General features: G+C 42.3%; 2 protein-coding genes across 2 annotated transcripts in view; both read left to right on the forward strand.

The window, feature by feature from the left end:
• LOC139459211 (ADAMTS-like protein 2) overlaps positions 1-9,373 on the forward strand; it is a 26,773-nt gene extending 17,400 nt beyond the window's left edge. Inside the window, exons 9-18 of the mRNA XM_071240665.1 lie at positions 1-882; positions 1,163-1,228; positions 1,782-1,880; positions 2,149-2,275; positions 4,583-4,793; positions 5,427-5,582; positions 6,507-6,665; positions 7,379-7,558; positions 8,381-8,516; positions 9,258-9,373. The exon at positions 1-882 is cut by the window's left edge and continues 106 nt beyond it. Coding sequence (XP_071096766.1) covers positions 1-882; positions 1,163-1,228; positions 1,782-1,880; positions 2,149-2,275; positions 4,583-4,793; positions 5,427-5,582; positions 6,507-6,665; positions 7,379-7,558; positions 8,381-8,516; positions 9,258-9,373 — 2,132 coding nt within the window. The remainder of the gene's footprint in view (positions 883-1,162; positions 1,229-1,781; positions 1,881-2,148; positions 2,276-4,582; positions 4,794-5,426; positions 5,583-6,506; positions 6,666-7,378; positions 7,559-8,380; positions 8,517-9,257) is intronic.
• Positions 9,374-15,367: 5,994 nt separating this feature from the next.
• LOC139458634 (multiple epidermal growth factor-like domains protein 10) overlaps positions 15,368-26,141 on the forward strand; it is a 55,561-nt gene continuing 44,787 nt past the window's right edge. The window contains exons 1-7 of the mRNA XM_071240056.1: positions 15,368-15,419; positions 18,094-18,234; positions 18,544-18,759; positions 19,015-19,209; positions 20,488-20,619; positions 23,633-23,776; positions 25,008-25,157. Of these exons, the coding sequence (XP_071096157.1) occupies positions 15,368-15,419; positions 18,094-18,234; positions 18,544-18,759; positions 19,015-19,209; positions 20,488-20,619; positions 23,633-23,776; positions 25,008-25,157 (1,030 nt within the window). The remainder of the gene's footprint in view (positions 15,420-18,093; positions 18,235-18,543; positions 18,760-19,014; positions 19,210-20,487; positions 20,620-23,632; positions 23,777-25,007; positions 25,158-26,141) is intronic.

Below are 26,141 nucleotides of genomic sequence, written 5' to 3' on the forward strand. Positions count from 1 at the left end.
CCGACCCCAGCTACCCATGGCAGTCTCTCCTGTACAACCACGTGGTATCGGGGAGGGGCATGGCGGGACATAAATCCCTCGCCAACCCCACGCCTATTGTGGCTCTGGCCACGTCTACAGTTCAACCATCCTGCCAAAGGAAACACGCTGCCATCCAAGGCAAGGTACCTCACGGCAAGAGTTATCAGAGAAGACGCGTGGGAAGGACATTTGAAACGTTTCATAGAATGAGAGGACGGGGCCCTACGAAATCTGGTCGGCGGAAATCATTTTCAAGATCGGCGCATCGCCGTAGGGTACATGAAACTGCGGGTAGAAGAAAGCTGTCGAGAAGGAAAGAAAGTGTAAAGACTGTTTATTCTAAGATGGGTATTTTTAAAAACGTTTCACGTTCCTCAGGAAATAGGGCAAAGAAAACGCGTCCGTTTTCAAACATTGCTCAGAAGAAAGGTACCAAAACTTGGCACAGAGGATTTATGGTAATGAAGCAAAATAACACAGAGCCTTCTCAAGGTTATAAAACTGATGAAAGAAGTGCAAAGTCGACTTTGAAGCCGGCTACCACCAGAACGATTCAACGTGTGGAACCAATCACATCAACGCCGGTCTCTCCTGGTACAGCCGTGAACGGTAGCGCCACAGTGGTAGCTACCACCGTGCTGACGACCGGGTTTGTCAACGTTACGAAAACAAAGATATCAACTACACCACAACCAACTGATGAGGTACTAATGCCATTTGAAAACGTATCTGTGGTGAATCCCTCAAGGCGTTCTCCCGTGGAGGCAGCTATACCCACCTACATGCCTGACGAAGACCCCAGGGCATCCAAGGAGGACCTCAGCATTGCAAGCAGAACACTGGGATCCAATTCTTCAGAAGGTATGCCATGTTACAGATGTTTTGAAATGTACATATCTACTTGATGGAATATGTATTTGACTTTTAAGAGATGAAGGCAGAACTCTTCCTCACGATGACTTATTTAATTGAATATTTGCCTTGAAGCTTAAACGCATGATACAAGAGTCTGGGTTGTGTAAGTCGGTAGAGGGAATTTCGTTATAAGATAGAGATATTATGATAGTTAACGGGAAGTCGCCTTGAACGTGTACAACTCTCGAACACAAGACACATCTTAGTTTAATGGGACTATTTTCAGGGGAAAGCCCAGACCTTCAGGTTGGCCTGTCAATTCAAGTCGCGACCAGAAAACCCGAGAAGGCAGGTAATTGCCACCTTTTGACTAGTATAACGGAGCTTTGGGGTAATCCCCGTGGTGGGATAGGTACCAGAAGCCGACGCTTGTCGTAAGAGCTGACTTATAAGGATTGGGTGGCTATACTGTGTGATCTGGTTGATTGTGTGTCATCGTGCCCCGACGGCGTGGATAGTTGCTCATGATGTCCACCACTAGCTGCCTGTCACACATGACGTTATTTACAGGCCGCCGTGCTATAGCTAGAATATTGCTGACTGCGGCGTCGAACAACATTAACTTAAGGGGAACCTTTTAGGGTGTTTCAATATTTACATTTGCTTCATCAGATAATACATCTTGACGAAATCGAGCATTTGTGATGAAAACGTGATTGTTGTATTTCGTGAGGCTAATTCTGATTATACATTGAAACACAATCCTTGATTTGTCACTTTTTTTTGACAAATATGTGAACTTATGATTGCCGAAAGCAACCATGTCACGTTAGCCATGACGTTAGGCTAACAGGAGATATTGATGACCCAGTTTGGAGGTTTTAGTCGGCCGTTGCTGTTGTCAGAAAGAAGACGTCGAGGCCGGGGAAGGAAGAGAAAGAAAGAAGACAGATTCATCTGGCGAGCCAATGACGTCACGCCCTGTACTTCCACGTGCGAAATAGGTGCAGTTTTCATTTATTTGATACCAATATATATTTAATGAACTAAAGAAATATTTGTATTACCAGTTACTGGCATATGACGTAAATGACGGTTCTAACGTTGAGAAAAACTCTAAAGTCGTGTATTGTTACTCCTCTCTACACTTCCATCTATTTTGCAAGCCCCACTGTGTATAATCATCCATACAGCTATATATAACTGTCTGTAGCGCAGGGACCACTATGTATAACTACTCATGTAGCCAGTGTATAACCATCCGTATTGCAGGGACCACGGTGACGTTTTTCAGCTGTTATCAACGCACGGGCGAGAGGGTAGATGACAGGTTCTGCAACGGCCAAACGAAGCCGCCGCCGTCCCACCACGCATGCGCAGGCAGAACCTGTAAACCCAGGTAAACGGTCTTTGAGGGTTGTCACAACAACGACTTGTAAGCACTTCGAGACAATATATCTCATTGTATCTCATATATATATATATATATATATATATATATATATATATATATATATATATATATATAATTATATATATAATTATATAACATTTCCCTTCACCACTCAGATTAGTGGTATCCAATCCAAGATCAACGCCAACTCACTAACAAAACCTCAATAATAAACTGGCGAACAAGTTGTATGAATGTGTACCTGTCGCTGCGATTCCCCGCAGTGTAGAGTTGCGTCCCTTCGCCGTCGCTGATCCACGAGTCGCCCTGATGATAACCCTTGGATTTTCAGAACCATACCCATGCTTGTTGTGAACGTCAAAATATTATTCACGATTTTCCAACAGACATATCCATATTACGATTATCGGCGATGGGTTGTTCTAGTAGTTGAAGCGTGGCCTCGTCACGCGTGTGTGTAGAATCTGTCTCTCTGGTATCTTTAGTCCTGATACTGCGGAAATACTGACACACGAGGCACAAAACCGCTCACCTACCCATCGTCGGTTTAAAGTGACGGATACACTAGAAACACCACACTGAAGCGTCTCTAAAATCCCCCACCACTCGATTGATAAATCTACGAGGTCAGGTTCAGAAGGGGTCAACAGATTAATGTATTAGGATCGTTTGAAATGCAATGTGAATTGTTATCAACAAGAAATACCTAAACCTACGGCCGAGTGTGGCCCTGGTCGTCATAGGCGCCGCAAATCGTCCTTGATCGAAACCCATGACCCTGGGTCAGACAACAGTCATCAAATGTCTCATATTTTGCAAGCTAATGAGAAATTGACCGTTTGCATTTAAATATTTATTGACATATTTCGGAAACTAAGCACATACATGTATATAATATATCATGAATGATAAACATTGAATAAAATGGACATTGGTTTGACATTGACAAAGTTATTGCGACGTAAACCATCATACTTTGCTGACTGCCACTGACAGTGATTCCAAAGGTTGTGTTGTTCTTTGTTTCAAATTTTGTATCTCTCTCATACACGCATAACTTTAATGTTCATACTGGTATATTCTCCAATCAGAATAAAGTTGATATATGTCGACATATACTAAACATAGCTGTATATTTCTATTTATATGGGCGGTCGGGTAGCCTAGTAGTTTAAGCGTTCACTCGTCAAGCCGAAGACCCGGGTTCGATACCATTGCAAAAGGCAGAATAAAATCATACTCACTCACTCAGTCCTTTTACGAATGAGGTAAGATTAATCCATGGAATGAGATATTGCGCTATATAAGTAGCTCAGTGACGTATCAACGTCATCGTGCAAATTAGCTTTATTCATACCCCGTAATATCAAGCTTTCGGCGAAGCCCATTTCTGGTGTCTGCCGCCCTAATATGGATGGAATATTGCAAAAAGTTACGTAAAACCATAGTCATCTCTCACTATATTATTAAAATACCAAAAGAAGATTCTATCATTCATGGAAGATGAGAGAATTCATGGAGATGAGAGAACTCGTCCGTACTTCAAGGATTTGTATACACGGGCGAACATTCTGTATACAATTTCGAGAAGCTTTGGCAATGCAATTCTTCAGAGAGACGATCGAAACGCCTACACTTTACAAGGAACAATCGACAGTGAAAAGTGCCTGTATTTAGCGCCGGTGGTGCCAATATTGTATTTTAGAAATAAAGTGAGTGAGTGAGTGAGTTGGGTTTAACGCCGCATTTAACAGTATTCAATGGTCTCAGACGTTTACCGCTTCGGTGAAACCCACGAGCACGGGTATTGTGCTGACAAACCTAGCAACATAATCGGGGCAGATCGGAATTCGAACCCACAATCATAGGTTTCTGGCGTGCCCAAGGGACGCAACTCTGCACAACAAATCGCGGCGCCTTAGACGACTGGGCCACCCGTGCTCCATGTGGAATTAAAGAAAGCGATCAAGCCAAAAGCCAAAAGACCAAAATTACCTCGTGACCTAGGCGAAATACGTTTCAAATAGTATTCCTGCACATAACACCAGTGTTACTACCAGTTAGCAAATTGGCAAACCCCGTTTACGCAAAATATAGCATGATAATGTGAGCCTGGTTGTGGGAAAGCCAGCACTTGGAATTAACACAAGATGACTACATTTGAAGGAGTTCGTGGTAACTTCTTCGAGGTGTCGGCTGTGTCGTTCTCATTTCATACTGAAAGATGCTGTAAAGCAAAAAAACTGTCTAACATTCATGTTAGGATGAACAATGACACGGGTAATTTTCCAGGTGGGTGGCGGGGTTGTGGAGCGAGTGCTCGGAGAGTTGTGGGGAGGGACGCCAGGAAAGAACCGCGCGATGTTGGCAGATGATGGCTCCCGGATTTGACAGCACTGTGCGAGACTTCGCTTGCAAGCCCGTTGACAAGCCCCAAACAGTTCGCACCTGTCGTAAGCTGAGAAGCTGTGTTCCACAATGGGAAATATCAGCATGGGAAGAGGTATGGGATATTAATATTTACTACATGCTGTAAACTGTTAACTGTTAACGACAAAATGTTCATATCGGACAAGTTTGGTTATACGTAGGTTACACTTGCGATTTCTACCTGAGGGGACAGGGCGTATCAATGTATCCAAGTACATCCATAAGACCCGTGAACATCAGGGGTAGAATAGGTCTTCAGCAACCAATGCTTACCGTAAAAAGCGACTTTGCTTGTCCTAAGAGGCGACTAACGGGACCGGGTGGTCAGGCTCGCTGACTTGGTTGTTGTATGTCATAGTATCCCAATTGCGTGGATCGATGCTCATAGTATCAATCACTGGACTGTCTGCTCCAGATCGTTGATAATAACCTACTGGTGTGGCCCGTCCCTTGGTATATCGAATCGTCCGGAGGCGAGACTATAGGGTTGTCAGTGTGGTGTGCACGCAACTACGTATAACCAAAATTGAAACCCCGATAGTCCCCCTTCCAGACGATTTTTGTCCTACATGTCTATGTGTAATATAAAGGAGTTTCTTTGGTTATTACTTGTTATTACTGACATTTTCACAAGGAAGGCTTCACTCGAAATAACGTGGGTTTACTCAATATGATATTTATTCTAAATTGGGTTCATGCTTTATAGTGTTCAACGGAGTGCGGCTATGGTGTTCAATTACGTCACGTCCGGTGCAGTAATGAAAACGAGGCTACGTGCAGCACACGCCGGAGGCCCCCTGACAGAAGGCCCTGCAGGAACAAGCCGTGCATCAACCACTGGTTTACATTGCCCTGGTCGTCTGTGAGTTACTGGAGGCGACACGTTATAAGTTTTTTGTTCGCAGTTAAACCGGCTAGAGCTCCATCAACCGAAAACAATTTCTTAGCTCGATTTTGATTTGCTCGTATTCTTTATTTTGATTAATTGATAAATAGCTTTTATATGAATTACATGGTCTCCTATCTCTCGGAGCTGCTTTGATAGCGAATACTGTCTTGTTACTGTAACAATAGTAAACTCCCTTCACAGTTGTCGCAGTTATTCTCTCCATTAATGTGTTATACAAAATCTTTTCAAGAAATGTATCGTTTCTTTTTGACCCAATATATCTTTGTGAGATCTGACAACTCCTTCATAGGAAGTCGAGGCTTCTTTTCGGTATGACTGAGTGAAACATTCGGACCAGCAATTCTGATTTCAATATCTCGAATACGAAGTTAAACAGCATGTTCCTAATGTAAATGATTAAGGCCACACCATTGTTTTATTGTGGATATGTTTTACACCCAGTCGTTTCTGAGCGCCATGGGATTACCACCAAAGGAATATTAACTTTTGTGTTGTGTGTTGTCTTTTGTTAAAATAGAAATTTCCGAATAGAGATGGTAAAGAAATGAAGCTATTTCAAAAACCTGACATCTGACTGGGCCAAGAATCCACTCATCCTTACATAGATTTGGATAAGTTCGCTCTGATTACACATGGCGCGACCTTCAAGAAGTAAAATACCCACTCACATATTTTGTTCGTATATTTTCTAGCAGCCATAAAATGTGGCCCATGTTGGGAGGACAAACGCAATACTTAATGTGGATAATTTGAAGCCAATGGTCTTTGAGATGCTATCCGGAATGTTTTTGCATTCTTAATGGTAACGACTCTGAGGCTGTAAAAAACATGTTGATGTATTGTTCGTAACTCACGCCATTAATGACCGTATTTCAGTGTTCTGGCATGTGTGGTGTGCGGAAGCGGAAGGTGTATTGCCGGGACAACCAAGGCCGGGCGGTTGACGACCGGAAGTGCGACTACAATACCAAACCCCTCACTGTTCACGCGTGCGGTCACTGCCAGAACAAGTGGGTGCCCCAGGAGTGGGGAGAGGTGGGTTAGCAGGTTTTACATGTCATCGACAACGTGATAGGGTAGTGGGTAAACAGCGTAACATGGCTTTGAACAGTGTTTTACTTAGATCACATTAGGCAGCATCATAAGGGAGGCAATCCCAGAGTGAACAGGTGCTAGACGATTACCAGTTGTGTGATACTCACGCTGGACCAAGGGACTTAATCAGGGCGAATCTGGTATTCGAATTTGTGATCAGAGTTCTCATCATGCAAGGGAAGAAATCTGCTCGTTGCTGTGATTTAGACCAACCACCAGTGTCCTCACCAGTGTCATCATAATTCAGGCATGCGGACCCAGCACGGATCCAGGTTGTCTCTTAGTTGATGGTGGGTTAGTGACGGGGGTCGAATCATCCTAGATTGGCTCCTATTATGATTAGGGTGTCGGCACCTCGCCTGCGTTTGTGAGTATCATCTTCAACGGTCGGCACCGGGGAAGTTTTGGCTCATTTCCATTTTGGTGGGCCACATGGGAATCGACGTGGCATATCCGTAAACAAACGTGAAGTACTTTCCGCGTAGAAATGTCAATGACGAATTTAATGTCATGTTGAAAGGTTCCGAAAACACTGTTTGTATCACGCACGGTTTGACGTAAACCCATTCTTCATTCACATTCATGAATCATGATCGAATAATGCTTCAAAGTAGCTTCAGTTTGAGACCACCTACATGAGTAATGTGTTCCAGTGTTCTGTGACCTGTGGTGGAGGGGTCACCACGAGACGTGTTGTATGCGGCGCAACCAGCAGGGGCAGCTTCCACATCCGGCCGGACTCGTACTGTATAGAGGAAGCCAGACCTCCCACCACCACCAGGTGTCGCACCGCGCCATGTGGTGCAGCCTGGTACACCACAGAGTGGTCCGAGGTGAGACCTTTTGAAAATTGAAAAGTATCATAGAAAATGTCTGCTTAGATGTTTATGTTTCTCGAAGGGTATTAACAACGATTGAAGGGTATCGGACCTCCATATGACTGATAACTTCTTGTAGCCTTTGTTCACTTACATTACACGCGTCGGGCATGAACATGGTCAACTTCTGAAGTTCAGCAAAAGACCCGATGTCTTCGAACTTCTCGAAAAATTCAGCTGTAAACAAGTCGCGGCTCTCGATGAAATGTTCACTCTATATCTCTTAATCATGAAGTGTTCTCGTGTACATTCCAAAAGTCATATACATTTTCGATAAACATTAGATGCGTTTCCCGGAAACCTCTCCAATCAACTCTTTGTACGCACCTGCCTGTCTTAAAACGTATATAAGTCCAGAACGCGCCAGAAAAAATAAAGCAAAGTAATTCTGATTCATGATAATGTCTAAATGTTTACCTAAAAAACCCGGGCCCTTTTCGTAGCGCCTACATGCCTACATTTATATCACGGCAGCCTGTAAATATTATGGACCAGAGTGCCGTTGTACGAAACACCCTTAGCGCTAAGACTGTCGTAAGTCTTTGTTAAGGTATGGGAGTTACGATCACCTAAGCGCTAAGATCGCTTTGTACAACGCCCCTCAGACAAACAGCTGTCGTTGCAACCATCCGTACACGACACGCCTTCAACGAGGGGCATACAAAGCACGGTTACTGCAGACCCTATTTTTACCCTGAATTGCCATGGACTAGATTCAACTGCTATCCCATGTTTAACGATTTTTTCTATCATTACTGTCTAATTCCTCTTTGCCAGTGTTCTGAATCGTGTGGCACAACCGGTTTCCGGTACCGTGACGTCAGATGCTACGGAGGGCCGGATACGGAAGTGTGCGACGCTAAAATACGACCCGAGGAACGGGAACGATGTCAACTCCAGCCATGCGAAAAGGGTAAGGGAATTTATACGTATATCTACACTATTCACACTGATGTGGTCCATGACGTGTCAAAGAAAAGAAATGGCCATGTAGTTTTACAAGGGATTGTAACGATTCCTAGATGTGAAGTGCTCTAATCTCAGGTCCAGTGATCTGAGCCTTGACTCAAACACTCGAGAGCGGTCAGATTCTCTCACTCCAGAACGATCTCAGCAAAGGCCCAAGTCACTCTTGGGTGATTTAAGTCGGGGATTGGGTCACAATGAAGAAGCGTATTGATTCAAATTTTATTAAAAAATCTCACCAACGCAGCATGTCAGCACTTTTTCGATCGGCCCCCAAAAGATATTTGCCGAGTGCTGCTCTGTCGCACAGCGAATATTATCATGGACCCCGAAACTTCGTTTTGCTTTCGTTTGTTTCTGTCTTCTACGATAGATGCATCACCTTTCATGCATTCTACTAACGCATTTCCATATCAGTCATGCGCTGTAAGGTTCCCAGTGTTATACTGTAACGTACAACTGACCCCCTTTAAACATACACTATAAATGTCCAATGTAATTGTTACATCTACTTCTCTATATAAGACTTATCTCCCGAACTGTTGCTATACTGAGCTGCATGGAGGTAGGTAAAAGTACTAGCTTTGACCTCTTACGCTGCTTCAGTGTGTGTCGACCTTCAGATGACCCCCCCCCCCACACACCTCTCGTAGCAAGAAGGCTACACAGACTTTATTTTCTGTTTCAGAGATAAGATGTGAGGATGACGGCGAGACGCAGTGCCACCTGGTTGTTTCTGCCAAACTCTGTTCTCACAAGTACTATAGGAAAGCTTGCTGCGAAACATGCTCCATGCACCCTTAGTCAGGCACTGATGGAGGACTCGTTTCAGACACCGGATAAAATCATGAAAGACACCATGCTCCTGTTGGACACACTATCTATAAGTGACACTTTGAAAGACAGAGTTGACTTATGAATGTTAACATCTTTATTATTTCAATGCGACGTTTCAGTACAGATGCTCACTTAGATTCTCGATACTTTCTCATAAGGAGGGGCGGTCTGGTAGCCTAGTGGTTAAAGCTTTCGCTCGTCCCGCCAAAGAGCCGGGTTCGATTCCCGACATGGGTACAATGTGTGAAGCTCATTGTTGGTGTCCCCGCCATGATGGTGCTTGAATATTGCTAAAAGCGGCGTAAAATCAAACTCACTCATACTCCATAAGCATACCAGCACCAGTCGCGCATTGATTGGATAAAGTAGTTAGAATCAACAAGTCAGCGCTGTCATTACCGTTGAACACGCAATTCAGTTTGAAAATAGTCCCCCGACGAGACAGCGGCATATGGCGGAACCTATCTGAAGGACTTACCTCCTCGTGTCTAGACAATCACACATGTGACATAACAATAAGTCATTTTAAGTACGTCTCTGATTTATTGTCTCGAGTTTACAACCCTCCATATAATCATCATGACACCGAGATACCCCGAGGCTATGACAGGATGTGTGTACGGCAACTGAACACATTAACATTTCACCTACTATAGCTTGTTTACTCATTAAGTGATTATTTACATTAACTACTGCCATATTTTTAGCCCACTGTATTCTTTGTGTAAACTTTAGCTATGACACAGGTAGAAGTGACGACTGGAGGTTTGACTCTAGGAGTAACATCTTTTGTAACTGATAGAAATAAAACAATTGTATGATTATTGTGTTTTCGGTAGGTATCTGTGAAACTACGCTTAAATGGACGGAAGTGCAAAGTGTGAGTGAGTGTGCGTGTGTGTGTGTGTGTGTGTGTGTGTGTGTGTGTGTGTGTGTGTGTGTGTGTGTGTGTGTGTGTGTGAGGTGACTAGATCCCCTGTAGCATGTGCTTGTTAGTTCCGACTGAAATGGGACTTCGTTGACCGGTCATGTCCCGTCCTCGATGTTTGATCTCAACATCCACAAAACCCGTTGGAGTTCCTGGTAATGGAATATATAAAGGATGGCCGAAACGTTCGGAGCCTTACTATGATTGCCTGCGTTGATGGAATTGGTTGCCGTGATATTCTTACGCGGTTGACAGAGCAGATTAGCGTAATATTAGCTATTAATGGTCTGACATTTCGGGAGGTAGTATACCAGTAGGATTCCTTGGGTATTAAAAAGAAAACCCGAAGCCATCACCGTACCTTCTGATAAAACAGACTTTGCCTTCTTTGGAGGAGACGTTAGCTGTTTTCACTGCTTTGGATGTTTAGTCTCTGGCTGATAGCAGCAAATCCAAGACTCATCAATGGTTACGAATCGCTAAAAAATACCTTGGTCTCCTGCAAATAAGTTCTCACGAGAGATGATGAACTCGGGGCGTTTCTGATCAGGAATCCGAAGCCTTGGAATCCAGCATGCTGAAACCTTTGTCATGCCCAGCTCGGGGCGGCGGGGTAGCCTAGAGGTTTAAGCGTTCGCTCGTCACTCCTAAGACCCTGGTTCGATTCCCCACATGGGTACAATGTGTGAAGCCCGTTTCAGGTGTCCCCCGCCTTGATTTTGCTGGAATATTGCTGAAAACGGCGTAAAACCACACTCGCGCACCCACGCCATGCCCACATCATTACACAGAATGCTCTCAACTCTCTCATGAGAGATGGCTACTGTCTTGGCTTCGTATCGTGTGGTGAGTCGTCGATCATATGAATCATCAACATTTGTATTTTATCAAGATTTACCTCAGTGGTGGCAGATGAAGGCCTTCCTGATGTCCATGGACAACTGTTGAAGTCAGCCCTTCAGTTGGAGATGTGTGATGACAGCGTGGTAGCCAAATTATGTTAACCATTTTCATCCACAGAGAATACCTAATCACTTCAATGCCTGCAGCTATATGCTGCCTGGTTGTGTAGTTGGTTCTCCTGCAGCCTGTAAGAATGGACAATATTTTACTTAATACATGCAAACTGTCAAGGGTGTTCTATACATTCTTCGTGACCCGTGAGGATCCGGGGTAGAATAGATTTTCAGCAACCCAAGCTTGCCGTAAAAGGCGACTACGTTTGGTCAAGCTCGCTGCCTTGGTTGATGCATGTCATCGATCCCAATTGCGTGCGATATCAATCACTGGATTGTCTGGTCCAGACTCGATTATTTACAGACCACAGTCATATAGCTTGAATATTGCTGAGTGCGGCGTTAAACAAGAAACCAACCAACTTACTGTACATCCTTCGCAGTTAGGCAAAGAACATTTCCACCTCCCCTCGTAGGTCCCCAGCTTGACATTAGGAGCAACTGAATAGATTGTGAGTGACTTGGTTTATTGCATGTCAACGTATTCAAATTACGTGGATCAATGCTGATGATGACATTGATTATAGGGTCCAGACTCGAATATTTACAGACAGCCGTCATACTGCTGGACTATTGCTGAGTGCGGCGTTACACTGCTGATATTAATCAACACATACAATAACCGTCAGCTTTAACAAGTCTTTTTATACATCCCGATAATTATATTTTATCTCATTTTCATGGTAGGGGACATGTGTAGCTCAGTGGCATAAGGGGACACATATCAGAGTTGCTTAACCATGATCATTGACGCCAATTCGTGTTTCTCCCTGATGATGATATTGTCAGCACCTTTGTGGCCCATGAATGTGGTAAATGTCTATGAATTGTGCAACTTTTGACTTTTCTCCAAGACTTAAGTAGCACCCCCTTCTTATCTCCGTCGTCGGGGAACATTCTAGTTATCTCATGTAGAGAAACCTGTTGTGGGTTTGTGGGTGTGTATATATAGAGGACTGCACTCATTCCGGTTAGATATCTTTTTATGAAACAAGGAAAATTTCAATGGTATCCAACGAGTATGAATGTGGTATTTTAATTATTACTGTGTTAAATGTGTATTTAAGTGTAAATAAATAAGAATTTTTGTTCGTTAAACAGACCAAACCGAAACCGGTTTCAAATCTGGTTGCGCATGAATATTGATATATGCCCCAACATGGGCATTGTTGACATTTCTACGAAGACACATCAACAAAATGTTCTTGACAGTTTCAGTGCACACATAACAGCAGCAACGCTAAACATTTATGTTTTACAATTCCTTCAACTTATTGTTATTCAAACGAACAGTTGTGAGTACACAGAACAACTGTAAAAAAGTAGACACAATTTATGGATAACAACTTCTTTAATACTGTAAAAAGCGACGTCTCGGTATAGGTCATTTTACCGTTGTCAAGCAAGACTGAATGAGGGACATTGTACAGAATATAAACTGACGTGCAAAAGAAACTTTACCAACTGAAAATATAAATTCCAGACAAAGTATAATTTTTTTTCCGATGAAGTCTATCTAAAACACATAACCTAAATACAACAATAGTGTATGCAGAAAATGTTAATTGTCTGTTACATGTTTGCGAGATAACACGCGAAAAAGTGAAAAACACGTGCACCACGGACAACTGCAAATGCACGTGCGGGTAAGGGTAGGGAGTGTCATGGTATGGGGAGGGATCTGTGGGCAGGAGCGGACACCGCTGGTCATCGTTGACGGAAACAGTGTTACATGGATAACATTCCTCGTCCAGTTGTCCTACCATTTCTCCAACAGCAGCCACGTGGTGTCATTTATCAGCATGACAACGCTAGAGCCCATACAGCCAGAACTGTCACTTCCTCGCAACCAACAAAGTCAACCTTCCTGCCGTGGCCTGCACGCTCACCCGACATGTCCCCCATAGAACACCTCTGGGACTTGATGGATCGTCGTGTTCGACAACGACCACACTCTCCAGCCAACCGGCAAGAATTGATCTTGGTCCTCCAAGAAGAATGGCGTCAAATCCCACGTGACCTCATCAGACGACTGACCTTTTCTGTGCGTCGAAAAGTTTTTGCGTGTATTGAGGCATTTGGTGGTCACACACGCTACTAATGACTTGTTATTGAACGTGAGCGATTGTTTATGTACTCTGCCTATTGTCCATGATTCTGAAAGCTCGAGTTTTGTACCACACCCATCTTTGGGGGGGGGGGGGGGCTCTGACGTCATTCTCGGTCGCGGTATGATTGTCATTTTCAGTGTTGATTATGTTGATATATTGATCTTCTCAATACACTTTACTTCATGCATGTATGTTGTGTTGTTTTTGAGCAAGAGTGATTTCAAACTCTGGTAAAGTTTCTTTTGGACGTCAGTTTTATATAGTAGGTGGATTAACAGTGGGGGTATCAACAATAACAACAATTGCAATTGCATCAGTGGCAGCGGCAAACGAAGGACAAGGTCACCATCAAAATAAGGAAAGACAACCGTGATCCAGACACAGCGTCTTACTCAAGCGATACTTAATGATATTGTTCTCATGTGGGATGCTTAGTGCCACAGAATCAGAAGTCAGGTACATTTCCACGAAACTTTCGTATGATTTGTATCGGGACTGTTTACTTTGAATGATCTGATTGTGCATAAGTGTACATTCATTTCATTAACAAACACTTTCGGTGCCACAAATTACCCTTTGAAGGGAACCTAATGACACAGCCGGAACATCCAACGTAGTTCCAGATATCGGTCCGATACTTTACACTGTCTTCATTTCGCTATGTTCAACCTTATACATTAAATCAAATCGAGTCGAGAAATTGGTCAGTAACACCTCACTCATAGAGCCCCAAATCTATTTGTAGTCACACATGGCAAATGCATACACAGTAACTCGATTTTAATATCTGTAGCAGCTCAACGCATAACTAATATAGAACGCAAAACGAATTTAATGCGTGTGACGATCTTGTAGGAGTAATAAACTGTTAGTTTCGAAAAAGTCTCGTTATTGTTTATGGATATAACAAGTAACTGCGAGACCTTAGCGAGGTTACGGTTATCTAATCAAAACGAATAAAACGAGACCAACCTTGTACAACACTAAGTAAAACTATGTTAGTATAGAGCCTGGTGTTGCGTTTCTTTATTATGTGAGTGTGAATGCGGATGGGGACAATTCGGAGTAAGCGTCAATAGACCAATCACTCCTTGACTTAGAGGGGCGGTCGGATAGCCTAGTGGTTAAAGCTTTGGCTCGTCACGCCGACGAACGGGTTCGATTCCTGACATGGGCAGAAGCCCATTTCTGGCGTCCCCCGCCGTGATATTGGTGGAATATTGCCAAAGGCGGCGTTAAACCATACTCACTCACTCCTTGACTTAGATGACACGATTCTGACCAGGCAAGCTGCAAAGTGGTTTAAATGACCATGACGACACGGAACGACAGTACGTTAAGGTAGCTGTCGTAGTGTCGCCCTTGACGCCCTAACGTAGTTATGACAGTACAGTAAATCACCACTTCTCCTCACCCTGCGCGTAGCAAGTATATACGAGCCCTCGGCTGATTCACTCATAGGTGTGCACATTCGTGACCAACTCGTGTTATTTCGGGACAAGCCGAATAGTGACTCATGCTAAACGCAAACGGGCATACCTAAAACAATTGTCAACTCGTTGCGCAATGGTTCACCCATTTTCCCGATATATTATATATATTTCAGATGCAATTTAAAGCACATCGGGACGTGCGGAATTATACAGTATGATTGAACACATTTAACTGTGTCTTTGGTATATTTTTAGATGCAAGACATATGTAAAATCAAAAATTATTTCTGAGGGATTCTTTGATGAAGAACTTGAAATCATACGCGCATTCTGATTGGTTTGTCGTATTTTCGCACATAACATTCAACGATAGGGGGACGAGTCTTCTTGCAGGTTACGGAAAGGGGCGAGTGGTCACGAATGAAGTGTCCATAGCCCTAGATAAGTGTAATCAGTTATCCTGGTTGATAAACATGGCGGGCGTGAGGATTGTCGTGTCATTTTGCCTGATGCAACTGATATGCGGTGAGTAAGGCGATCTTTGAACGTATCAAAGAGGGAGGGGGTGATATCGTGTGTCGGCATGCCAAATTATGATATAATGAATCTGTTTTATTGAAAGAGTTGCCAACACGTGATATCGAGATAGAATATGCTTGTATTGCACAATACCTGTCATTCTAAAGAAAAATATAAAGTTGATATACTTTATTATATAATGCAAAGCTATCCACCATATTCACTGGCCGAGAAGCGGTCACATGGCTTTCGACAGAAACGCATATTGGCTCCAAATCAGGTCTGATAATATACAGTATTGACTTGAGTTACTCCGTGAAGATCCGGGATAGAATATGTCTTCAGCAACCCATGCGTGCCGTAAAAGGCGACTATGCTTGTCGTAAAAGGCAGCTAACGGGATCGGGTGGTCAGGCTCGCTGACTTGGTTGATGTATGTCATCGATCCCAATTGCGTGGATTGATGCTCATGATATCAATCACTGGATTGTCTGGTCCAGACTCGAATATTTACAGAGCGCCGTCATATAGCTGGAATATTGCTGAGTGCGGCGTTAAGCAACTAACAAACAAACAAAATGATTGGTAAATATAAGCGATTGAGGGCAGAGCGAGGGTGGTCGGACATATATTGTCTGACATGATTTTTCGTGTGAGGGTGTCAACATTTTTTGTTTCGTCCAATCAGCAATCAGCAATGTATTTCACAGCATATGTATTTCAGGCTTTGACTTTGTTGCGAGCGTTGAGCTCTGAACTCCAGATTTTCTTAAGTCTACACTTGTACTCTGCCCGTAGGTTTTCTTGATATAGGCATTATGGAGTTTGTCTCTCACCTGCATCCCTTAGTACGTTTGGGCCTGACCTTCCAAGAGATGGTAAATAACTCACCCCCAAAGTAAACTGACTGATCCTGCCTGTTCTACCTTGCAACGTTTCAGATGAAGAAGGTTGCATTTGTCGAGTCCAAATTACATACCAATATCATTAGAAAAAGACACGCCAATCTTTTGTAAGAAGAAGAAGGGAGGGATCTGTGCTGAGGAAGTCCAGGGTTTAGTGACGAACACAAATGCAAAGCACTTAAATAATCGCCCTGAAATATTACCCTTCTAATAGAAATTGGTTCTGAAGTCACCACCTCCCCCTGCAATTACATCTCAAGTTGTGTTGACCAGGAATTCATTAAAGACTTAGGTAAAACAAGTAGTCGATCAGTGAGGTCAATACATTCCAGTGACTTCAAAGTCATTCATAAGCTTTTCAGTAGTCTATCCGATACATTGAGAGGTTACGGTGGTGAGTTGTAGCCTCTTCAAGGATCATTTTTCGAACCAGCAATTGATCCTTACAACCGCATCATCCCTTTCTGGCTCCCTTCTGCTCAATATGAATAATGTTATTGGAAGTGCAGTATAATGACACAAATCTGTAAGACACCCTGTATATAGTGTGTACTATCTATTCAGACAAGTAATAGGGCGAAAGCTTTGGGGTTCAGTTAAATCATCTTTTTTTAGAAGTATTGTTCGACCCTTGCATAACCCGTGTTTAGAAGAGAATTTAAACATTGAAGTGATGGTGTTTGGACACAAGGGAACAGTTTTCAATACCGGTTTCGAATACTCACAGACCCTTGCACCTAGGTCTATGACGAGTCCATATTTACTACCCTGGTACCCACCCCCTATTATCCAATCCTACCCGGGTACCCGCTGTAGGTTTCAAGAGGGAGGTACAAAATGTCTGATTGGGAAACGCTTGACCGTACGCCTGTCAAAATAAATTTAGATACACGTATAATCCAGTCTGGTCATGCATACACTGAAATTGACTGAAGTTATATCATTATGCAAACATATAAAGGTCAGAAGGAATGTGTGTATAGTCAGAAAGAAATTTGTCACTTATAGTGTAACCATAGAGTTCTAAATAATTTTTGCCATTAAACACTATAATCACGTGACTAACCACGGGTACGGGTAGTCATGTGGGTACCCGGGTCCTACTCAGTACACGCCCGACCCGAGTACCCGTGTTACCCGTCCTATCCCTACTGGCACCGTATTAGATTTGGAATTTTTTATTACAAGTAGGCACTCATGTGTAATGAAACATAACAATGGAGACCGTATTTTCTGTGCACAATATCACTGTAACCCTCTATCCATGGTTCCAGTTACAGGAACAGTTACAGTTGCTGGGTATAGACCACAACTGTTTCCAAAACCTTTCACTGAAATGAATGTTTGGTATTTTCTCATTACTGTAATTAGTTGCATTTAATTGCCTGTAAACTGTGTTTCATTGGTGGTGGGGTTGCGTGTGGTTGGGTGGGATGGGGTGGGACGGGGTTGGGTGGGACGGGTTGGGATGGGTTGGGACGGGGTGGGGTGGGACGGGATGGGGTGGGGTGGGGTGGGGTGGGGTGGGGTGGGATGGGGTGGGACGGGTTGGGATGGGGTGGGATGGGGTGGGACGGGGTTGGTGTGGGGGTTGGGGTTGGATGGGGTGGGACGGGGTGGGTACGAGGGTCTGTATACAGCGAGTCAGGCGCCTTTTCGACCGTGCCCGTTAACCTTATATTAGTACAGGATTCAATGGTTGGATTGTCAAGGTTGGTTTTAGTATTTTTACAGACATACTTGTCTGTTAATTTACTCTTGTTGTCTCTCACCAGGTTCCTGCCCCCCGGGCCAGTTCGGGAAGTCCTGCTTGTTTCTGTGTCACTGCGGAGTCTACTGTGACGTCACAACGGGCGCGTGTGGAGCTAAGTGTGACGCTGGCTGGGTGGGGGGATGGGGACGCAACTGTCAAAAACGTATGTTGGAGATAAGTTCGACTATTTATATACATACACGACACTTCTGTTATTTGCATAATACAAAATGACTACAGAATGTAATGATATATGCTTTATATATTATACAAGGAAGGGTGTGTTGTGGGGTGGGGATTGAGGGGGGGGGGGGGGGGGGGGGGGGGGGGCTCTCTGTCTCTGTTAATGCTCATGTACTGTTGACTCTGGTTCTCCTTTGCTTTGTTCATTTGATGTATTTCAATCCAGTCATATTTTGACAACATTTATTCAGAAGATGTGGATTATTTGTTCTTTTTACCTATTTTCAAGAAAATGTTGCCTACCATCGACCAGCTTCATCGCCTACTGGTTCCCAGCGTCCTGCGTGGACTCCCGACAAAGCTGTGGATGGTGACCGAAGGCAAGATGTGTATACCGACACATGCTTCCACCCGGCCGTTCCACCCAGTCCACCCAGTCAGTGGACAGTGGACCTGGGTCGGGTGTACAGACTACACGATGTCAGGATCTATAACAGGAAGGAATGTAAGAACATGGAGCATGTCCCCTGGAAATATTGAGACTGTAGTTAATGTTTGAATAACAATCCGTTTCTCTATGATGTCATGAGTTATTGATAACGTTTGTAGGCGAGTCTAAATCTGCTGAAGTTTGAAATAAGTTGTTGTTTGGAACAACTCGTTAAAGATGAACATATTAAATTTTTATTATTCCTGACATTTGACTGACATTACGTCACACTGACAATTATCCTTATTTGGATCAATTCTTATATGTTAGATGTATCGAGGATTCGCGGTGCCACCATCAACCTGCACAACACTAGCTCAGGTACCGGCGTCACCTGCTACACCTTCACCTACGACACTCAAGAGGCTGACGGTGTCTATGACGTCACGTGCGACGGTCACGGGAGGTACTTGACAATCAGTCACGATAACCACACACTCAATCTGTGTGAAGTGGAGGTGTACGGTAAATATAACGTAAATATAATACAATAGCTGAGCCGCCATTTCTTAGATATTACAACCACCACCCCTTCCATATGAGGAAACAATTTACGAGATAAAACATCAGTTTGCTTCACGTGCCAGAAACAGAGATCCTCTCTTGGTTAGATGACCTTGACCTAGATGAGTTCACCAGTGAAAGGTCATACATTTCGTTTTGGTTAATATAAATTACATATAAATATAACGTAAATATAACGATCTACATATTACCCTTGTGATGAAGAGACAATTGACGAGGTAATACAGCAGCTTGTCACACGTGCTAGGGGGCACGGGTGGCCCAGTCGTGTAAGGCGCCGCGATTCGCTGTGCAGAGTTGCGTCCCTTGGGCACGCCAGAAACCTATGATTGTGGGTTCGAATCCCGGTTCGCCCCGATTATGTTTCTAGGTTTGTCAGTACCATACCCGTGCTCGTGGGTTTCACCGAAGTTGTAAACGTCTGAGACCTGCATCACTTCGGGCTTTCCTCCCACATTAAGCTGACACGCCGCGATATAACTGTAATACTGTTAAAAGCGGCGTTAAACCCAACTCACTCACTCACTCACACGTGCTAGGTATAGCCTTGATCTATCTGAGGTAATCAATGAAAGGTCATGTTTCTTTTGATTTCACATTAAATCACAAGACTTCATTTATTTTTTCACTTTAATAAATAAACCCATGCAAGAATGCTTGAAGACATATGTACATTTAATCCCATATGAAACACTGTGTTTCGGACTTATAGTTCACATATTAATCGTTAACTGTTTCCATAATTTGTCAACAAACATATGTTTATAAAAACACAGGAGTCCGTATCTAAAAATAGACGCCCTCATGCATATTCATGACCGTGTGGAGATGGTCATGAATATGCATGAGGGCGTCTATTTTTAGATACGGACTCCTGTGATAAAAACTACAACATGACATTAAAAGTTTACTTGCAACTTTCTATGCAAATGTAGTGAGTTAGTGAGTGAGTATGGCTTTACGCCGCTTTTAGCAATATTCTAGCAATATCGCGGCGGGGGACATCAGAAATGGGCTTCAAACATTGTACCCATGTCGGGAATCGAACCTGGGTCTTCGGCGTGACCGCCAGGCTACCCGACCGCCTCTATGCAAATGTAGACACGTGACTGTTGAAACCGCTGTGTACTTTGATACGCCGTTATATAACTGGGATTCTGTTCCAAGCGTTAAACCCGCCTCACTCATTCATTAGAATAGTGTTTCTGCCTGTTTCAGTGTGTAGCAATGGCTCATACGGAACACACTGTGACGAATTTTGCAGGGGGTGTCTAAATGACACGTGTGACCCTGTCAGTGGTATTTGTCCTGGCGGCTGTAGACGAGGGCGCCAGGGACCAACATGTGCAGGTGAGGGGATTCAGTCAGTGGTGTGTGTCATTGGACATTCTGGCGAAAAGTGCAAAAAATATGCCCGATGGCATTTTTAGTACATTATGACATCAATACTAGAACTGTTGCTAAGGCATCAAGGAACACTACCAGAGTGTATGCCATCCCTGAATCTATTTTTGCATTTAAGGGGTCGTATAAAAAGTTTTAAAAAAATAAGTTCTACAGTAATTTATTTTATCAAAATAATTCAAAATAATGACTGCTATTGCTCATAAGACCATAAATGTCCTTAAACAAGCAATTTTTTGGTTTACCTGGAGATTGAAAGGGATCATCTCAAAAGCTGCTGTGCTATTTTAACGACTTTTTATTTTTCAGCCAATGATGAAAACCGAAGTTTTTAAATAAATGAAAATAGGAATAATGAAAGCAATGAACATCAATGTATTCACATATGAAACACATGATAATACATTACAATAACGTGTAAATAGTTCAACCCTTTGATACGTTTCTCCACGTTCATCCACGTTACACATGCACATCATTGAATACTTCACATTCTACAACAGCTTCACAGTTGATCAGTCTCATTTAAAGTACTCTACACAGTCGGATCATTCCATTCTTCACATCTGGGTGTTTCTTGAAAGCTTTCCAAGTGGTCTTTTTGCCATATCCACAGAAGCTTGATTTCGCACCACAGCCAGTGAAGGCATGATATGCAAGGAGATTCTTTCGCATTGATGTTGTTGTTGAATTGTATGAACAGGAATGTATTTGTTTCTTTTCTAAAACATAAATCGTCTGTAAGCTTGTTAGAAAAATGACCACACAGCACCAACACATCTGTGTTCATTTAACTACAGTTCTTTCATAATTGTGTGATCTTGTATCTACAGCATGCAAAAGGAGTCTGGTGTTTGAGATTTGCTAAATCTCCTTGTCTCGAAAATGCTACGTTGTTTTCATTTACAAACCCGCCTGCAGTGACAAGTTCACACTCCTCGGGAATGCCTCCCATTCGTTGCACTAGCTGAGAAGCTGATAGGACACCTGTTGGATTGTAGGCCTTTTTGAATAAAGACATGAACATTCTCACCAAATGTTTCCAACACATGGTCAGACATGACGATGTCTATTCGTCACCTACGGATTGGTCAGCCTCGTTTGACAAGTTGACAAGTTTCTTGAACCTTGTTGCTTGATGATATTATATATGTATCCTTGTAAAAGAAGGAAAATAGTCAGTATAGTTGTCAGGAAAGAAGTTTCTGGCACACATTGTTTATATTTGACTTATACTGATGAATGTCATGAACTTTGGTCATAAATAAATAATTCAGTAGAGGCCCGAAGGCATGGAAACTAGTCATCAAGAAAATAGTATTTTATTATTCACCCAAAAACTTTCACTATTAATGAAAGTATTGACAACCTGGCAAAAAATATATGTTCCTTAACATTTCTTAAATGCATTGACAAGTATGTGGGCTTGCTATATGCTTCTATTTCTTCTTTAATTATTATTGAGTTATAACTGAAAACACTGCTGAGACTAGTTTACGACATTAATTTCATCCTTGTCATGTTCCTTAACTATTTATTGCTGAGATTATTTTAAGTATATATTTAATATGCAAAAACATGTTCCCTAGTCACTAATACGCAAATGTATTCGTAACACAATTTCCATTCTTTTCAATGTAGGCATGTAAGATGGGTAAAATGCAGGTAGCTGACAAGGTAACTAATGTTAAACAAACTTGACTGTAAGTGCAGGAGATTGTATTACGTGTCACGTAACTTCTTCTAGTGTTCATGTGTAATGCTGGTCTTCAACTGGGTGATAATTAATTTGAGGCAATTTTTTATAGTACGCATTTGTTTTATCACAATTCAATAAATCCGATCTGCTTAGGGTATAAAGAGCTCAGCATACCCGTCCATCAGTTCGTCTGTCCGCAATGTTTGTTGTTCCTTGCGTAAGTCCTAAACCATTCAACAGAAGTACATGAAACTTCACAACGATGTTCACTGGGAGGAATTGTTATTATATTTGCAAACAACTATATCACATGTTCAGACCAAAGCAGTAATTTTCATTAGTTTTTGAAATAAAGGTATTTTAAGCTTCACAATCTAAATGTCAAAATATTTTGAATGCTGATATCCATTTGTCCATTGTTTGATAGTTTTGACGTTTCTATTTACTTGAATGCGTCTAAGAAATCGAACTTACCACAATCTCATTAAAATCAGATCTAAGTTCTCGCTGCCGCTAAACAAAGATCTGAGGACATCCCATTACGGATCATGTCTGAACGACCTTTCGCGAACTTTTACCGGCCACTGAAATGACTAACAAGAAGTCGACATCAGCCGATTAGAAAGCAGCTTTCTCGAGCTTAAGGGCACTCGTTTCAATCTGGCGACTTCCATTTCAGACTACGCTTGAAAAATATGTTGACACAGTTCTCGGTTAAAAATTTGAAAACTTAACAAACGAACATTCCGGAATGTCTAATATATGGTTGAGATTTTATGGCAGTGCTTCCCACACACTGTGCAACGCCTCCTCCGTTCAAATGTTAATCCCACGGAAGCGACAGATAGACGATACGTTTGACGGAATTAGTCGTACGGGCCATAACTGTTGTTCGGAATACCCCGTGTTAACGTTTTCGAGGTTGCATGATTAGAAAACACATTACGTCTGTCACTTTCACGATCTGGTAAGCGACGCTCTGATTGGTCGGATGAAAGGTCGTTCTGACGTGACCCGTGGTGGGATGTCCTCAGATCTTTGTTAAGCGATAGCAAGAGGTGAGGATATTCAGCTAGCGCTTAGTATCAAAGGGCGGGTTGATAAGAAATATGCTACATTTGTATTATCAATGATTAAGGATCTCCAGATCAAAATATATATCCTGTGTTTCTAATTCATTACAAACAGTTTCATGTTATATATTCGTTTTAGAAATACAAACGTGTATAAATCACTTTCCATCTAACCAAAATTGTCCAGAATGCCTTGATGGACGCTATGGTATCTACTGCGACCAGTTCTGCAACTCCCGCAACTGCATTACAACGTCATCCTCTTGTGACGTCAATGGGGCTTGTACAGATGGGTGCCGGGACGGTTGGATGAACACGGACTGTAGACAACGTGAGTTGAATCAATGTCACAACCTCTTGTAACCTGAAACTGTAGACAACGCGAGTTCAATCAATATCACAACCTCTTGTAACCTGAAATTGTAAACATCGTGAGTTGAAGCAATATCACAACCTCTTGTAACATGAAACTGTTGACAACTTGAGTTGAATGATTTTCACAACCTCTTGTAACATGAAACTGTAGACAACGTGAGTGGAATCAATATCTAAACCTCTTGTACATGAAACTGTAGACAACGTGAGGGGAATCAATATCACAACCTCTTGTACATGAAACTGTAGACAACGTGAGTTGAATCAATATCACAACCTCTTGTACATGAAACTGTAGACAACGTGAGTTGAATCAATATCACAACCTCTTGTACATGAAACTGTAGACAACGTGAGTTGAATGAATATCACAACCTCTTGTACATGAAACTGCAGACAACGTGAGTTGAATGAATATCACAACCTCTTGTACATGAAACTGTAGACAACGTGAGTTGAATGAATATCACAACCTCTTGTAACATGAAACTGTAGACAACGTGAGTTGAATGAATATCACAACCTCTTGTAACATGAAACTGTAGACAACGTGAGTTGAAGCAATATCACAACCTCTTGTACATGAAACTGTAGACAACGTGAGTTGAATCAATATCACAACCTCTTGTAACATGAAACTGTAGACAACGTGAGTTGAATCAATATCACAACCTCTTGTACATGAAACTGTAGACAGTTGTCAACCTTCAGTAACCTGGGATTTTGTATGGAGACTGAATGTTTTTTTTCCAGCTAAACAGGATGTTTTTAAAATTAAAACTTTGATTCTAAATATTTATTTCTGAAAGTCACCTTGGAACAATGTAATATTTGTAGCGGCCAAATTTATTTTTCAACAATATGAAGCATAAATTGTTTTTTAAAGAATGTTCTGGGACAATTTATTGTTTTCGACAAAAATCCCAGGCCCCCGCCCCAGAATATCAAATGTTCATCCCCTTGTACACTCTCTTGTAACGAACAATAAACAAAAACGCGTCATACATTGCACATATAATCTATTTGCAAGAAGGTCTAAGACATGTGTGTTGTTGGAATGTATTTCTGTTACTGATTATTGTAACCAGTGATCGAGAGGCTTTTCAAATATATTTGTTATCGTTGTATTTAAATAGTGTTCTCCTACAATAGTTTGCACCCCACGTCTGTGTGTATGACGTTTCCAGCATGTCCAGGCAGTACGTACGGGCCAAACTGTAGCAAGTCCTGCAATTCCCGCCATTGTCAGACTCCATCTTCTTCCTGTGATCACGTGACTGGTGCCTGTGATGGAGACGTGTGTGAAGATGGATGGCTTGGAAATGACTGTGCAGAAAGTAGGTTGGTTCAGCGTCAGTAACACCTCTTTAGTATGACCGTAAGTGAAATCACTGATACGTCACATTTGGAAATGTCCACAACATGTCTACATTACACCTTTTGAAAACTTTACTGAGGCCTTGAATTTTGTAACCTTGATAAAAACTTTTGGGCAACAGTCGCATGACGCTTTTTGAAATCTTCGTAGAAAGAACATGGTCGTTTGTACTTCAAAGGTTTTGAAATGTTGACACCAAAGACTAGAGCTGCTGGAATATTGCTCGACATGAAGGGAAAGGTGACTATTGAAAGGTTGAAGTCATCCCTGTTGTCATTTAGTTTTTTGGATAGATTTTAGTCGTTCTTAATGTTTAGGCATAGATCAAAATATGAAACAGATGAGGTAGTTTCACTGCTGTCTTTTGTTTCTGGTTCAGGGCCCCGTTCCACAAAGCGATCTTAGCGCTACGAGTGTCGTAAGTCAGTGTTAAAGAACGGGAGTTACGATCAACTTAGCGCTAAGATCACTTTGTGGAACGGGGCCCTGGTGTGTAAATCAGTGGAAGGGAATGGGTTATTTGAATGTTATTAACGATATCAGATCACCTATATATCTGAAGCTTAAGTTAAAGAAAATATACCTGACGCTTAAGATGGAAGTTTTACCTTATACCAATAGTAATTCATGTTGTCAGGTTTTCATGTTTTGTCGGAACTTCAATGTTCATATCAAAACCGATAGATCTGTTATTTAAGACAGAACAGTTTGAACTAAATTAAGCAGATGTTACCTGGTTGCTGAACGTAGATATGTTGGTCCATCAATTATATCGTTATGTATTTTTTGCAGGTAAATCCAGCATACATGTATATGCTGCTCACACGAGCTACACATTTTGAAACTATCTAAGTATGGAATATTGTGCCAAAGACAAAGTCATGATATGTGAGATTCTCTTATTGATACAGTGTTCCTTGGATTTAAAAGTTGTGTATTAGTT

The sequence above is a fragment of the Haliotis cracherodii genome, unplaced genomic scaffold (assembly GCF_022045235.1).
Source record: "Haliotis cracherodii isolate W230 unplaced genomic scaffold, xgHalCrac1.p SCAF_13, whole genome shotgun sequence".
Lineage (NCBI taxonomy): Eukaryota > Metazoa > Mollusca > Gastropoda > Lepetellida > Haliotidae > Haliotis > Haliotis cracherodii.